Here is a 17,573-nt window from a genome sequence, read left to right on the forward strand (position 1 = left end):
TAATCACTTAAAGTATTTGGATAAAAAAATTAGATTTCTGTTATTATTTTATAATACATTTGCATATATTTCTATTACAACACGGATAAAAAATATACTATTTCTTATTAAAATACTTTGTAACCAGATGGAAAACTTTTTGTATTTCTTTTAAATGCAACATGGAGTAATTTGTAATTTTTTTCATTATTTTGAAAGTATGCATTATAATACGTTCTTAAAATGTACATTGGTGGAAACGGGTATAAATCTAATTAAAAACGGGCATAAATCTAATTAAAAACGTAACTATAATATGCTTTTTCTGAGGTTGTTGCTGCCTATCATTCGGAGCATTTGTTCCGGTCTCTTTCTGAAAAACACGACTGTCCCAGTATTCTTCCTTATCGTCGCAGTATCAGTCGCGGCTGAGGAAATGAGAGTTACCAGAGGTGACCAGAGGAGGAAACGGAGAAAACGGAGGAAACGCGGTCACGTCTCGTGCCCGTGACGCTCGCGCGACGGCGACGCTCCTGGATTGTTCTCTTTCCTCCCCACTGTCGATGCGCAGAAAGCAAATCGGCGGGTTCTGCGCCGCGTCTGGGAGCGCTGCGACCGGGGGCGAGCTCCGTTTCCGTGCGTTCCGGCGTTGTCCTCTCGCAGAAACTGATCGATCGTTAGCGCGTTTCGCGGCAGGGCTATTGTGTAAAAAGGACTCATGACGTTTGGGTAGTGCACGCTGAGGAGTGGACGCGTAGTTTTTCCCCCCCCCGAAGTTTCGTCCTCTTGTGATATTTAGACTGTGCCAATAGGTGAGTAGGAAAATAATCTGCTTCTTTTCTCCATCTGGCGTTTCTCTACTTCTCTCCTCGCATGCTTTCGCTCGTCCCGGTAGAAAGTTTCGTGGAAAATCAGGTTGCGTTCCGCCATGTCGCGTTGCCGCGTTCTCACGCTCGCGTCCTTCGATGAGGAAAATCGCACGTTTCTCATTCCGCGCGTGCGGATTCGCCCGGTTTCACCGACATTCCGCCTTCAGAAAAGCTGGAAGGAATTTTCCCTGAGATTTTTCGACAGTTTTTCGCCATTTTGTCTCACCCGTGAACGAGCGAGGTCGGCCATTACGCGAGATCGTTAGCGAGTTCCACGATGTTGATCGACAACGGGATCTTCGAGGATCTTTCACTGTTTCGGGGCGACGCCCGACGCACGTGGGAGGTCGAGATTATTATACTTTAAACAGATTATTTTCTAATAAAGATAGTACGCTCGTTCTCTTTCTCTTCGACACTCGAATATATAGGTATGTTCGCGTTGCTTACTTTTTGCATCTACTATCTTGATTTTTTGTTTCTTCAACGATCAAATATATATTATTTATCCTGCACCTTTCGAGTGCAAAAATTATTGGGGCTTTCAAGCAATGCGAACAGATCTTTTTGTTTATCTCGTAAGTGCACAAATTTTTGGGAGTTTCAAACAACAGAACAGACCTATATAATCGATAATCACGAACGAGCGTCGCACGCGTCTTCACACTCATGAGCATCCTCCAATGAATCTGGAGTCGTAGTTTTAACAAAAAATCTATGAAAGAGGATATATTTATTATTTCTATCTTATTCTCATCTATCTTTTTCGTATCTCTCTTTCTCCTCTCAGGAATTGTTAAACCATAGCGGACAAAAAATGGCTTTCTAATGGTCAGAAGTCTTATTAGAAGGTATGTAATGAACGCCAATCGGTAAATTGAGGCGAATTACATGAACACATTGTATTGTTTTGTATGACACGTAAGATACGTAACACCAGTGAGAATTGTTTGTAAATTCCTATTTCCTCGTCCGCGTTAATTGAATAACTAGGTAAGGAGAAGGTAGGAGAGGGGAATTATCAGTTTTTTTGTTATGTAATTTCAGGTCCTTGTTATCTTCTCGTGCGACTCGTGCAATTAACCGGTCGAGTTCGTTTTGTTTGTCATGTTATTATGTCTGTTATCCGTCTCACGTGCACCATATCTACAGCGGCGCTTTCGACGGTAATTAAATATAGAAAAGTGATCGAGGTCGCGTTATGAGAGGTTCGGGAAAGCGTCGGCCATGACTGTTACAGCGCAGGGAATGAGAAAAGCGGCGAGACGTCCGCCATGATGTTACCTGACGCTGAAATTTCTAGACGCCAGGCGTTATTAATTATCTCACGAGAGATCGTCCAGTCGAGATTTTCGTTTATTGATTCAATAACGTACGTATGAATGTGAATGAGCTTTAATTTCGGTTTAACTTCTTTTTAGTTTTTATTAACTTGCTGAGAATTAGAAAAGATGAATAAGTTAACCCTTCACCAGCAATGTTTAATTTTTAAGTCAAAATCGATTTTTTAATTGTGAATTTTGATATAGTTAAATTTATTAGAAAAATCAAATAAAATACAATCCAACTTCTATGATAGTAAAAACTCGTTAAAGCCTTCAGAAGTATGTAAGATTTGTTCAGATTTGTATTGTACAGTCTGGAACAACATAAAAATTTGTACTGAAAATTTGGGCACTTCTTACCGATAATGTTTATGTTAATGTAAGTTAAATTCGTTTCCATTTACTTCTCATCTTTTTAGAGGTTGATTCTATCAATATAATAAGGTTTACATTACTTATTTAATCTACTGTTTATTTTTTCTAATTCTTTATAAAATTCGACCGATTTCTACTAATGTAGATTAACTTTAATTTTCGATTTATTTATGTTCTATCTTTTTCTACTTCTTAGAATGAATATTAAAAGTAAGTTAAACTGAGATTAAAATTATCTATATTAATAAAAGTGAATATTAAGAGAAAGACAAAGAGTAAATTGATCCGAGATTAAAGTTAATCTTACATTGATAGAACTAGGCCCTTGTGCCCGTTTCTATCATTGGTAGATTAAATTTTAATTTTGATTCAACTAATTCTTTTTCTAGTTCTAAGAATTAAAAAAGAGATGAAGAGTAAGTTGAACCGTGATTAATCTTGCATTGATGGAACCTGCATTGAAGGAAAAAACGAGTTCAGTATAGTATAGATTAATTTTAATTTCAGTTCAATTTAATCTTAATCTTTTTTTAATTAGAACTAGAAAAAGATGAAAGGTTAATTGAACCAAGATTAGAATTACATTGATAGCAACAGGCATTAATTGAATCGGGATTGAAAGTTCAAACTATCATTGATGGAGACTATGATGTAAGATTACAAAGTCATTTTATTGCGCCTAATGATCGAATATAATTTTGAGACAAATTTATTGATAATAAATTTCTGATAGCGGCTCTATATTGACTTCAAACATTTTTGACTGATTAGTTATCGACTGTGCATCTTTGGAGCAAAACACCTTGTATTCTTATCTCATGATGGAAACGAGTTTAAATCATTTCGATCGAACGCTTCTCGTATGCTTTTGATCTGTTTGCTTTGATTATCGAGCCACGATAAATACAGGTCGAAGGATCGTCTCGTGATATTACGTAAAGGAACGTAACATTGGACTGTTGAAACAAGAAAAGGGCAACAGCGATTGTCCGGTAACATTAACGGTTTCTGACTTTTATTATAGCAATTAAACGACCTCTATTGGCATTCCATCCAACGCTGGAATTTATGCGATTGGATCCTATCGCAGCTTTATTTATTCTTCAGATTAAATGCGCAATAAAATAAACAACTGTGGTAAAGTATCATCGGGACGTAACAGAAAGATTCGAGCTGTACGTTAAACAACAGACGAGAAATAATAAACGACGAACGTTGCTTGTCAAGTGCGATCGTGCGGAGTTTGATGTATCTTTAAACTTTTCGGGTATCACTTTATACCGATTACCCTTCAACAAATAATATTTATATTTATAAGTGTGAGAATCAATACTGAGGACACATAATAGATAAAATATCGGGTGACTGTTGTGTCGTTTATGGAAAGCCTATGGTAATGCAATAACGTGTATATGATATTGATAGTTTTCATTGATTATGTTTAGCAGAGGAAGCTTTGCAATTGTTCTAAAATTTTTCAATCTGATTAGTTTATAAGGTTGGTTATTTAAGGTTGGTTTTTCATTACTTATATATATAATATATATATAATAATTATATATATAATAATTTGTGGTTTATTTAACTTCACTTGATAATAATGTAAAAATTGTTTTTCTCTTTCTCTCTGATTATTAATTGCTAAATGTTAAAGAGTTATTTATTATAGGAACATTATTATTTAGTGATTAATCATAACTAGAAAAATAAATTGTTACTTCATCTATCATTACTATCATCAGGTAAAAGTTAATCACAAGTTAATCAGAAACAAAATGAAAATCTAAGGAACTAAAGACAAGAATCAACCGTTGAAGAATTTTACAACAGTTGCAAATCTGCTTTCTTTGCTGAATGCAACCATTGTTTTCTGTAAACGACCCAACGGTCGGCCGACATTTTGTCTATCGTGTGCTCTCGCCCTAAGAAACGTTCTTGAAATATTTTTAGAAATGTTCTTTTACTTTCGGAGTTAATAGTCGCTCTGAGATTAGTGCTCGAGATAAAATCACAGAATCTCTTACATAGGTCATGTAATTGACTTTTAATAACAGTTTTTTTCATTTGCTGTTTTTTTGTAATTATATATAATTAGATTGTTAAGGAATTATTCATACTCGCAGAATCATAATGTGAGATTTAGTGCGTTATCAAAGTAATGTTTTTTTTATCTTTTTTGTGATTTTCCAACAAGCGTAGTAGTCGATTAGTTTTCTTTCGAAATAGCAGATATACAACAAAATAGATTTAATATCTCATTAATTTTTTTACACCTTATATTGTTGTTAAATACAGCAAAAGTAAAATTTGAATATAAATGTAAATAAGAAGCCTACCTAAAGAGCACAGATGTATTTTTCTTGCTATATTGTTTACGTTTTACTTGCTATATTGTTTACGTTTTTATGGTACAATTCTAGGAATTTGCTAAAGCAATTTGCGCAAGCAATCTAGCGAGAAAAAATATGTGCTGTAGGAGAAATAACGATTTGGAAATTGAAATTCTAATGTGATGTAACAAATTCGAGTTATATTGATCGTGAATTGACCGAACGTGTGCTTCAAATTTCTAAATTCGCGACAATTAATTAAAACGGCGTCTGCACGAGATTTTAAAGCGTAAAACTTGAATTTTAATAAATTAAAAATAAAACCTGAGCTATATATAATAAATTGACCAATTACAGTTGAATAAAATTGATTATGATTGGATAATTTTTAAGGCTTAGGGTTTGAGTTTTGCGTCTTAAAATCTCATTGTATGCACCGCTTGAGGTGAAATTGATGCTAGAATTTGTGCCACGATAAAATGCGAGTTGAAAATCGATAAGTACGTGCCGTCGTTGCGGTTGGACTGATTTTTTTTTTCGACTTTTAGAATGCGTTCTATTTCGATAGGTGGAGTTCGACAAGAAAGATTCGTTTTCTTCCGAGTATTCGTGAAAAGCTGAATTATATAGAGATCGTCGGACGCGCGTTTTGGATGCCAGTGAAAAATGAAATCGCGACCATCTTGACGCCGAACGTAATTCGGCCTCGCTAGCGCTCAGCAGCGTCAGTGGTATTCGCAATCACGTCGCAGTAGCGAATTTCCGTGCGACGCGCATGCGCGCCGTTTTCCTGTTTTTCCTTCTCGCTCGCTCCAAGTTGCGGGCCGCGGCTCGTAGCCTCGTCGCCTCATCGCTGCCTCATACGTCTGCGCCCTCGAACGGCTGAACGGCAGTTAACGGTGGCCGAACCGAGAAGGCGTTGAGCTACGCCATTGTTGAAAAGGGCAGCGCACGAGGCGGACGCCGGGCCTGGACTCTCCACGCTGTTTTACACTTTTCACCGACTCCATTGCTGTGATATTAGATTGTTTTATATCTCCCTTATTAGGTGAGTGAGTACGTATATAAATTCCCGCGTGATATAGCCGAGACGCGTCTGGTCGACGGGAAATCAGCGTCGAGAATGCGGGGACGACACGACATGACACGACATGGCGTGGCGGGGCGGGTCCGTGGAATGGCGAGTGTTTTCGTCGCGATTTTATCTCTCGCGATCCATTATCATCGTTCGTGGCGATGTTCGAAAACGGAGATAAACTGATCTCTCATCTGCGTGTAAGTGGCGTTTGCGATCTCATTTGCTATTGTCCAGACGCGACGCACGAAATCGCGAGGAATTCGGTCGGAGCACGAGTGCGCGCGAGCGCGAAGCGGATCGATCGGCCGTTGCTTTTCCGCCGCGAGCTTTTCACTCGCCGCCATTTTGTCCCGGGTCCGACCTCGCCGACCGCCATATTGGCGTTCCACGTCTCCGGCTCTCGCGGTTTCCTCTCCTCTCTTCGCGAGGAGTGAGCGGTTCGCGTCGCTGCAAGATGGTTCCTCTGCTCTCATTCTTTCTGTCCCGCTTTTTTTTTCTCTCGTGCCGTATCTCAACGCGCGCTTGATATATGGTCTGGAAAAAAATTGTCAACTTGTTTTTGTTTCTTGCGCATGCACTCGGCAATGCCTGATGTAACGCGTTCTCTCTCTCTCTCTCGCGCGCGCGCGCAAGATAACAATATAAATAGATTACGCAATCGCGCAAGCGAAGAACAACTCGCATCTTTTTTGCTCTTTTTCATTCCTTTTTTTTGCTCCCTGCGCAGCAGTCAGCACCTCGCGACTGCGTAGTGCACTCGCTCCAGTCTTCTTGCTGCGTGTGCGGTAACCTCACCTCACCCTCCGTCGTTCCCCACCTACATCGCTCGCGAGCCGCGTGATCGATTTTCCGTATTTATTGCGCGCCGCTAATGTAAATCGCGCTGACGTAAATCGGGTTAGACCAGTCCTGGTTTCGCTCGTTGTCGCTTCGGCTGGCGACGCGACGTGATAACGAAAACATCGTGATAAAAATATGCGATTCGATCGCGAATTGGTTTGGTCACTTGTAGTGAGCAAGTTTTTCGTCATCGCCAATCATCGATAACGTCGTACTGTCTTCAGGTAATCACATGTTTTTTTTCCTTTTTTTCTGTTCTTGGTATTCTTCGTTTTCGATTGGATTGTTCTGGTAATTGCGTAATGTTACATTCTCTATCGATATCATTTAAAAAATCGCCACACATTTGAAGGTTCCGTATATACACTGCTAGTATTGAAAATCTGTGCACGAGTGAGCTCTTGATTTTCAGTACTGATAAATGTATATGGTCCTAATAAAAGAAACAGTGGGATAACTACCTCCGAGAGGGGGCGAGGGGGGTCTAGTGGTGGCGGTGGTACCCGCAGCAGCCGCCCCTGAGTCCCAGGAGTCTCCGCGCGATCGTTGTGCAAGCGGTACGCGCAGCCCGGACGTCGCGAGTGCGCGTGCGCGGTGCTTGCGCGTCCTCCTGCATCATCCCCACCAGGCAGTCCATTACCGTTACCAGACACGCACAAAGGAAAAGGCTAGAAGAGCGATTCGACCGACGCATCGCTCATACGGCCATTTTGGAAGCTTCGCCGCTTCGTTACGGAGCTTTTGCCTCCGTCGTCCTCCCGCGAGGGTCGCGTGCGAAGAGAGAGATAGAGGGAGTGAGAGCGAGACGGGAGAGGACGGTCGGATTGGTACGAAAGTCGAGAGACGTACTTTACCGGGTACGTCGTTCGGCTCGATGTGCGCGATAATAATCGGTCGCGGGAGGACGAGATAGCGTCGGGTCGCTCGGTCGATCGATACGGTACGATTAGGAGAAATAGTGCGAGAGAGAGGAAGAGAGAGAACGACTCGGCAGGTTCCGCACTCTTATGTTATCTGATTTTACGTTTGTGGATACGATATGTCATTTTTCACGCTTGTTTTCTCATCTATGCAGAAACGAGGAAACGAAGCCAGAACTACCATGGAGGACGACCAGCAGTTCTGTCTCAGGTGGAACAACCACCAAAGTACGCTCATACAAAACTTCGACACACTCCTTGAAAGCGGGACGCTGGTCGACTGCACCCTGGCGGCGGAGGGGAAGACTCTCAAGGCCCACAAAGTAGTCCTCTCCGCGTGCAGTCCATACTTTGAGGTGAGCAAAATATTCTGTTATTTATTACTATTTAATCTTACAGTCTTTTCCTACCTTCCTAGAGATATTCTGAAGCGATTCTCTTTTTTTCAAGATACTAGATCTTGTAGGTCTTTTCTATCTCCTTAATATTTTCTTTAAATTGATATAATTGAGCAAAATTCTTTTCTCTTTTGCATTGTAATAATAAATTTATTGATTATTATTGCGAATATTTGAAAGTAGAGATATGATTAATATAGCAACGATATTTTAGCAACGTGCGATAATTTAGCAACGTTGATACAATTTTAATGATTTTCAATTATTTGTTAATGGAAATGCGAATTATAATTGGAAGAATTTTGATTCAAAAGAATAATTATGAACGTTACAAATTATATTAATAATTGTGCTGGATGAAGCTTTCCCCCTTTTATTTCTTTGTTCATTTGGCTCGGGTTAGATCAATACGAAATGTTGGGAGGGAGTGAGATAGATTGTTGAGAAGCAAGGGGGGGGGGTGGGAGGAAGGGGATCTCAAGTTGAAACAAGATGGCCGTGCTTGTTGAACGTTGCCTGGGCAGAAGTGTAGGAGGTGAAGTGGGGGAGAGTGGGGAGCAAAAGCCTGAAGCCCCCTCCTAGGTCCTCTTGATCAATACAAGGAAAGCAAGATGGCTGATTTCCAGGGCACTTGCCCTGGGATTTTACCCTAATATGGGTGGGGATGCAAGAGTGGCTGTTGCAATAATTGAATGCTGCTCTATGAAAATTAATATGCTCGAATTGTATGTGCCTGTCTGTAGATGTTAGCTCGTCCCAGATGCGGCACTTTGCATTTTTAGCTGTAATATAGGATATATGAGAGATCAATATTTTAATGCTGCTAAATAAATACTTGTGTTTATGCCACGTAATCTACGAATAATGTTTAAACTTGTAGAAAGTAAATATTAAATATAATATCTACATTAAATATAAATTAGGAAAATAAATTATTATATATTTGTAACTCTACTATTGTACTCGTTTGTCTGAAAAAGATTATGTATTTTTATGTTACAGTGCCTCCTCAGCGAACACTATGACAAGCATCCAGTGTTTATACTCAAAGATGTTAAATTCAAAGAACTTAAGGCAATGATGGACTATATGTACAGAGGGGAAGTAAATATTTCCCAAGACCAACTGGCAGCACTCCTCAAAGCCGCCGAGTCTCTGCAAATTAAGGGCCTTTCGGAAAGTAAAACTGCTGGCAGTAGTAAGACGGAGTCCAGGCCACAGAAAACCGTCTCACAACCAACAGCACCGTCGTTAGACATTCCACACGCGTCTTCCGGTCTGACGATAGAAAAGAACAAAGTTCCTAGGCAGAGTTTGGCGCAAAGTTCCGTGGGGGATATACCAGAGGATACGGCTAGTCCTCAAGTGTCGAAAGGGTTGTCCTCGAGGTAAGTCTTGGATGGAGAATAATTTCATTATGTTGCTTAGATGTGAATGTAATCTATTCGTTTCAAAAATATTGCTAATTTTTATGTTTTTTTTGTTCCTACAGGGAAGGTTCACAAAGTCCAACATCAAGAAAAAGAAAAAGGTTTCGAAGAAGAAGTTTAACCGAAGATAGTACGATAGAAAATCAGGATGCATCGAATTCCAGCGACATGCCTCAGCAAATGGGTGTACCGGCGCTTGGTATCGCACCAGTGGCAGACGAAAAAGTACACGCAGACCCAACAGACTCTCTCGGCAGGTCAGCTTTAATGACGCAGTTGACGAAGCCTGCCGATGAGATGTTACAGGTAAAATTGTTCTACGAACAATTTCTTCCGTTCTCTCCTTTTTTTGGAGGGGGGGGGGGTGTGCCAACGTTCTAATAGAGGCTGTCGTTAAAAGCGCTGTTTCTTTCGCTTCGTTGGTAAAGAAAAATCGTTCTCTATTCTACTGCTTTGGTTTTTACCTTTTCCTTACCGCTGCAGTGTGGAAACGGTTCGAGACAATTTTCTTTTTTACGGATTATGTTTTGTTTCATAGAGATTCTTTTAAGATTTCTAATGCGTTTTTAATATTCTATAGCTGCCACTCGAAAAACCCGAGCCAAATGATAATCTCATCGAGCCAAAGTCTGAATACCTAGATGACGCTGAGGAGGGTGTCGAAGACCTAACGCTGGATGAAGATATGAATGATCTTAATGACATAGAACAGGACAACAATCGAGCTGGACCGTCCCATGACCCCGCCCAACACCCCGGTAAGTTTCAAATAATGTATTCGTTATTTATAATTTATTTTTTTTTTATCGTAGCGAAACGCAGGGTTTTTTTCTCACTTAGAGGCAATGTGAATTGTAATATATGCATTTAAACTTGCGCATCGCTAAGTAGCGTTGCGCATGTAAAAATATGAAGTATACGTAGCGAGTAATTGCATTTTGTATAAAATTATATGCTCTGAGAAAGAGTCAACGACATTAGCGAATCTTCGATCCAAAAAGTTTATTTGGATCGAAGCAGAGCTTGACGTCTTGTACGATTGGATAGTGATTCTTGAACGGAAATCTCGATATTGCTGGATCGCGATAATTAGTTGTTTCTCTCTTGATCGCAATTAGGAAGGGCTTGTGTACGTTGAACGAATTAGTTTTGGTGTCGCGAAATCGTTTCGTTGTTTTGTTTGTTATCTATTAAAACGGGACGTGTAATAAATTGGCCGACACTAGCTTGGGTTTCCTCGTTGCAGGTGGGGGGGCGGGAGCGCGGTCTCGGTCGAGAGGGAATTTCGGTATTGGTGACGATGGTGATCGTAATGGTGGCGGTGGTGCCCCATGGGCTTCCCATTTCCTCGAATGTAATAAAGTGCCAAACATGAGACGGCCGCGCCCGGACGCTGACGTAGCCGCGTTGCTTAAATCACTGGCGAACAAGCAGGGCAGAAAGTATAGCTTAGACTCGGTTAAAATGTCCCTGGAGGCAATATTGCAACAGGGGGTTAGCACCACTCAGGCATCCGAGATGTACGGCATTAATCGCTCAACGTTGCAGTTCTATTTGAAAAAGTTGAACGTCGTCAGGAGGAGATGGAAACACCAACCTTCTAGTCCAATCTTCACCCCGGTCCAGCCTAGACGGACTTAGTGTGCAACACGCGCGAATATTGTAGCATTCTATGCACCGTTCTTTTAGCGTCGAGCCCAATCAATGGCGGTCATTAACATTAATAATTACTATATAGTTTGTTTGAAACAGACTGATCTAAACTCTTAGATCACTTAAAGATCGAATATAATTCTTATAACATGCACATTGCCGAGACTTTCTTCTGTTTGCATGTTAACATTACATTTACCCGGGAATTGAAATTCCGACAAGAATCACTTCTAAACTAGTCAAATTTAATGGTAATTCTGTAATACACACGTGCAATTTCAAAGTACGACAAGTTGATGTACAAAGTTATTTGAACTTTAAATAGTCTGAATCTATCAGTATTATTTGTCTATATTTCTTGAATGTGTTACGTGTAAACTATTTAAGCCAAATTACTTAAAATTTGTGTGACTTCTGTACGTATGTATGTGAGCATGACGATCTGCGGGGCGGATGTGTTATGATATTTCACGTAACTTGCCAAATATTACTTGCTGTAACGAGTTATGAATATAGAAGAATATTGTATAATATAAATGTATTTTAAGCACTCCCACTGTATAAGGGAAATGTGTGACTTTTCGATTGTGAAACCCTGGGTTTTGTTGCGTTATTTCTTGGTCAGTATTACATATGTACTCCTATATTTTTGTTCCCCTTTAAAAGAGTTTATGAATAAAGTATCTTCTTCGTTCCTAGAATAATGTTTTTATTATTACTTTCATCTGACATGTTAATTATGTAAATCACTCGAAATTTTCAAACAAGGATTTTTCTGAGACTTGCAACTTGATATTAATTGAACAATTTTAATTCAATTATAAATTGAGTCAAAGTAGCTCTCAGTTTTGTAGCGATATCTTTACTCACGATTTATCTTGTAAATTTTTAATTAATGGTATACAACGTCGTATCATGCAAAGAGTAAATATTTAATAAAATATTTATATTGAGATTTATCGGACGATAATTTATTTTAGCAGGTATGGGCTCATGGCATGTTACCGGTGACCGAAGTAATGCGGGGGGTGTTGTGGGCTCCGTGGCAGCTCCCGGAACGGGAGATGAGGTTTTCCTCGCAGCTCAGGAGGCCGCACAGGCTCATCGCGACTCACAAGGTAGGCTCAGTGGCTTCATGTTTCATCTGCCTCTTGCCCCCCCGTAACAATAGACACTCGCATAATTTGTTCTAAATCTAATTTAGAATCCGAGTTATTTGCATCACTGATAAAATGCAAATTTTAAACAAATTTATGGCCATGTAGAATAGAAACGCGCGTACTCGCGTTTGAATGGACTCGAGAATATGGAAAATTTTTAAGATTGAAATGATATCTTTTTCTAATGTGACAAACCGACAATGGCTCATTCACAAGCGCGAGTACGTTGATAAAAGTTTCGATGATGTGTTGACACGCGCGCGTAATTATATGTGTCTATTGCGCAGGCGGGGCGGAGCTTCTTTTTCTTTCGTTGTTGATAACGTGGTTCAACCTAGATTCCGGTGCGTTCAAGTGTAGCACGGTCTCTGAAAGAGCTTTTTATTTTCTATCGGAGCATGTAGAGCTTTCTGTTAAGAATTCTTAAGTTCTTTCTCTTTGTCTTTTTATCTTTTTCCTTTCTTAACGTAGTGTCGCGACAAGTGAGACTTGACGTAAGACGAGCCGCACATGCGTTCGCGCGTGCCTTTTTTCCTATCGTACAACATTCCGTTTTCCATAATTTGGTTCTCGACATTTGTTCTCTGTCGTCTCGTCTTCGTTAGCCTCGCAATGCGCGACTCTACGGCCTCTCTCTCCTCCGAAAGGAGTTACGACATCGCGAGGACAGCCCGCAGGGAGAACACGAGACCTCAATATCTCGTGTCAATTTCGCGCGTAAAAAATCTACAAAGAACGATTACAGTTAGTTATACTTTATCCGCGACGATAATTACATGCGGTTTCATATAACAGTAGTTACAGTAAATTGTAGATAGAAGTAACATCGCGGAATTTTCTAGTATTATTTTTACGTAAATAAAGCATACTCAATGTTGATGAAACAACATATAGAAAGAGATAATCAAGATAGGTGGCGAGAATCGAGAATCGAGAGATCATAGAATCTTTTACTATATATTGTACCTTATTGAACGAAGTCTAAAGCATGGACTATCGATTATTTTTTAAGCTTATCGATCTTCTTTCAGATACAACGAGACGTTTTTATTAATCAAGCACCGTGTTATTGATAATTAATGTCAGTAAGAATAATTAAAAATAGTTATAAACGGAATCGCGCATCATCGATAATTGGAAACATGTAGGTATAAAGATCAATGAGTATAAGGATTGAGTAGGATGTCTCTCTCGATAGTCTCTCTATCTTTGAAACGGGTTCGTTTCGTTCACGTTCATGAATTTTTCCACCAAGTTGAATAATGCATTGCGTGATAAATTCAATGATAGGAATTTCGACACGCGATTGTTTTTTATATGAAATGACGTGGTATATGACATACTTGTTTTGATGCGGAAACACATATGAAACATAATTCGCTATTTTATAGTCTGATTTCATTCGCGGAAGTCGTGGCTCAGCGATTAAATAACGAAGGAAATTTCGGGACGTATCCGGTTGTTCCCCTGTTGCTATGGGAAATTGAAGCTGGAGCAACGTGAGAGCTGCTTCTCGGTGGGTAAGAATATAACGGGGCTTGTGCGATCGAGCGAGCGTGAGCCAGCAATCTCGCCTTGGCTCTCTAATCGGCGTTACGTGCCTTTGATGAAATTTGATACTACTATATATATTGTAGGTGACGTTGAGCACCTTCGACAATGATCATTTTACGCTGATTCTTGGCATAACTCGGAAGTAATCGTTTCATAACTTGGGCAGTTATCCGACTCTAGTGTGACATCACTCGAATTTCTAAGCGATTAGAAATTGCGTTAGAACATTATTTTTCCTCCTTCCGTTATTATATTCAATGGTTATATTTGCGTGCGATTTTCAATCTGCGGAGAACATTGACGAGCTACTTTCAGTAAGATCGATGCTGATCGATGCTCTTTGGATTACGTAAATTTTTATCCCTCTTGAGACTCTGTATCGATATAATTTTTTAAGCTATTTCTTTTTTCCATTTTTTATGCGTTCTCATAGTCATCTAATTATTACTAGATGACTCATTACTTTATGTGTCATATTTAATTGCTCTTAGAATGTGTGCAAAACGGATTTAATTATTTGAAGACCGAGTGAATCTTTCAAATTAATTTTTTTTCAGACCTCTCGTAGCGGACACGAGAAATCTAGCTAATCATGTTTGTGTAGTATAACAGGCATGTATACTTAATGCCCGGTCGAGGCATTCCCACGAACGCTCACCTGACCTTGGGGCCACGTGAAACTTGGAACGAACGCGCGTGGTAGGGAAGATTTCTATCGAAAAAGACAAAAGAGACGACAAGAAGCGAACTTTCTGGTGACGAAAGATATGCGTACATTCTTCTATCGCGGTGTCAATTATTTGCAAAAGATGTCGTTTCGAAATTCGCAGTCATAAAGAATAACGAAAAATCACTTTATCATTTCACGATAGGTTTTACGTCAATTTGCAATAAAAAATCAAGGTCAAGCGATTATAGTTTTTGAGGAAACTTTGGTAGAAACAGCTATATTACATATATAATACGTAACATTTAACGTGATTACAGTTTAACAGTTACGTTTATCGTGAGCCGGCGAGTGAAAAATTGAGATTATGAAGAGATAAATTTTCTGTTGTTTAACGAGAATGCGTTAACGAAGATAAGACTAAATAAATTGAACTATCTGTTTACTGATGACCCAGATTTATCGCGAATTCATGTATAAGTGCGTTGAATTGTTATATCAAGGCGATTATATATATTACGTAACAACAAAACGGAAAGACTGCTGTACAATTTCTCAGCAGTACGATAGGTTACGATAGTTTCATCAGTTTTACCATAACGAAGCTAATAACAAATTATATCACAAATATCTAACTTTATTAGGCATATGTAATAAATATTTTTAATAGATTAATTTCAACAAAAATTCGGAACGAAGTTTCGGCTAATTCCTTTTCCGTTCGCTCATGAGGAAGGTAATAAGAAATTTTTGTCGGTTATTTCGGTTGGTTGGCAATGCAAGTTTCTTGCCGAGACGACGGAGACCAGCTTGCTTGCATCTGCTAATGTATGATGACAGCTGCACACTGAGCAGCTGATGCAGCCGGATACCAGTCGCCCCAGATGGCTGAGCCGGAAATCGTCCGCCCGGCGTGCCGTATCTTTCGTGATCGGGATCCCTTTACAAATCGAAATATAAAATTATCGCGTTTATACGTGATGCGATAACAATTCACTATAGAGGGACAATAAAATTCAATTTCCCTTTAATTTTTAGAACAGTCGTTATTATGAAAGAAATGAACATGAAGGGATAATCTTTGAAGGAGAGACATATTGAGAGAGAAGAATAGCGTAAAAAAAACAAACGTTAATATATTTATTAGTTTAGATGAAGAGGTAGGAAGGTTTTTTAGGCATTTAGATCGGTTTTTTCGTTAGCTTTTAAGGTACATGATCGCCCTAATGCGGTGATCCAACGTGGGAATCAAGGTAATTTCGGAGAGAGAGGAGCGGCCTCTCTGTCAATGCTAGCGTTGCTAAATCTCGAATTCGTACTCGCGATCGCGCGGTTCCTGACGTGTTACTCGATGACGGTGATTCTTTTCGCGATGTCCTTACGCGCCAGGTGCCCGTGGAATCGCGAGAGTTATCATTTGTTAAGCTCGTTACGGTAGACGAATATTGCGTTCTGCCTCCATTTTTCTTTGTATATGCTATGTCAGAGTGTGTCATGTGTCGCGCGCGATACACTTTCAAAAGAAAGATTGGACAGATGCTCGCATTGATAGCGAAGGTCGTTTTTTTTTTCAACGTCAGAGACTTGTTGCCTTGAATCTAGTTTTTCGTACCGTTCGAGGAAGAGGGGCTGACACTTAAAATCGCACTTCAAGCCATCGCGATCGAGATCCTTCGTTTAGGCTCCTCTGCTCCACGGAAAACGCGTCTCTCCGTTTTTTTTCTTTAAATTTTGGAATTTCAACATCAAAAGCTCTCTCACACATTTTGTTATCGCTTCTTGCATTCCATGTATTTTCACGCACGTTTGTTGATCTAAGAGTTTTCGTTTGTTCCATGACGAGACGCCGAGTTCGCGACCCTAGGACCGGAGTTGCGCCACGTTGTTCGCAGCGCGTAGATCTCTCTTTTTTCTTTTTTTATTTTTTTTTATTTCTCTCGTGAATATTTTCTGTCGCGGAAACACGCGAAAGCGTTCCGGCGACGAGAGAAAGGGTAAAGGTAAACGCGTTCACGCTTGTCCGAAGAAACGATCACCGAAGATTCGAGTTATCTTCGGCTGTTTCTTCTGGCAACAGTGAAACGATTGCGTTTACCTCTGCCAATCCGGGACGAGAGTCACCCTCAGATCCCAGATAATAAAAAGCCCATTGTAGCCGTGACGTGTTTTTTTTGTTGGTGCGAGAATGAACCGGTACATGTACATTTAACGAGAGCGCGGTGTGTTAAATCATGAACAGAAGTCGAATTGAGCAAGAAACAACTTGCCTGAGAATCGCGTGAGAGGACATATGATACATCCTGTATTCTCGTTTATCGCGGATTGGAACAACCGAGTGAGTTGATATATGGCCAGTCGTGTGCGCGAACTCTTATAGTATAATTCTCTGCTCTCTATACCATTATCGTCCAGGGTGATGTCTCGCGTTTTCCTCTTTCCTCTCTTTCCATTGTGCACGAAGAAGCGCAGGGAGCACGGACACCCTCGCTTTTCTGCCTGCCTCTTCCTCCTGCCCTTGTCTTATTTATCTTGCCTATCTCTTTTTTCTTCCTCTTCTCTTTCTTCTCGAGATTCGCGCTTTTCATACGGCTGGTCGTAAGTCGCGAAACCGGCTGGCCGAAAATCCGCCTCTCGCTCGCGATTCGATCGATCTCGCTTTTCTCAAGAGGGATCGGCGAGGTTCATCGGCGTCTTGTAATGTTCCTCTCACGCATCGCGTACATTCACACGTTATGCGTACTTACATTCACGTTGGGTTGCGGCTCTCTATAAAAACGCGGTCCAAAAGAAACGAACAAAAAAAGCACGTTCCACATCAAGATCTTGGTCGCGCAAGCGCGCGCGCACCAGGATATGCAATACGATATAACGATGTGTGAACAATTTATATATTATATATTCATATAATAATTTTTTTTGTCCATTCCGTGTATGCGACATCGANAGTTTTAACCCATTGTGCCATATATATATATAATATATAATATAATATATA

General features: G+C 40.1%; 1 protein-coding gene across 1 annotated transcript in view; it reads left to right on the plus strand.

Moving 5' to 3' along the window:
• Positions 1–652: 652 nt before the first annotated feature.
• Positions 653–17,573, plus strand: part of LOC105623979 (longitudinals lacking protein, isoforms A/B/D/L-like) — a 247,590-nt gene continuing 230,669 nt past the window's right edge. Inside the window, 6 exon segments of the mRNA XM_012205349.1 lie at positions 653–791; positions 7,872–8,072; positions 9,117–9,502; positions 9,607–9,850; positions 10,125–10,302; positions 12,178–12,319. Coding sequence (XP_012060739.1) covers positions 7,899–8,072; positions 9,117–9,502; positions 9,607–9,850; positions 10,125–10,302; positions 12,178–12,319 — 1,124 coding nt within the window. The 5' untranslated portion in view covers positions 653–791; positions 7,872–7,898.

The sequence above is a fragment of the Atta cephalotes genome, assembly GCF_000143395.1.
Source record: "Atta cephalotes unplaced genomic scaffold scaffold00070, whole genome shotgun sequence".
Lineage (NCBI taxonomy): Eukaryota > Metazoa > Arthropoda > Insecta > Hymenoptera > Formicidae > Atta > Atta cephalotes.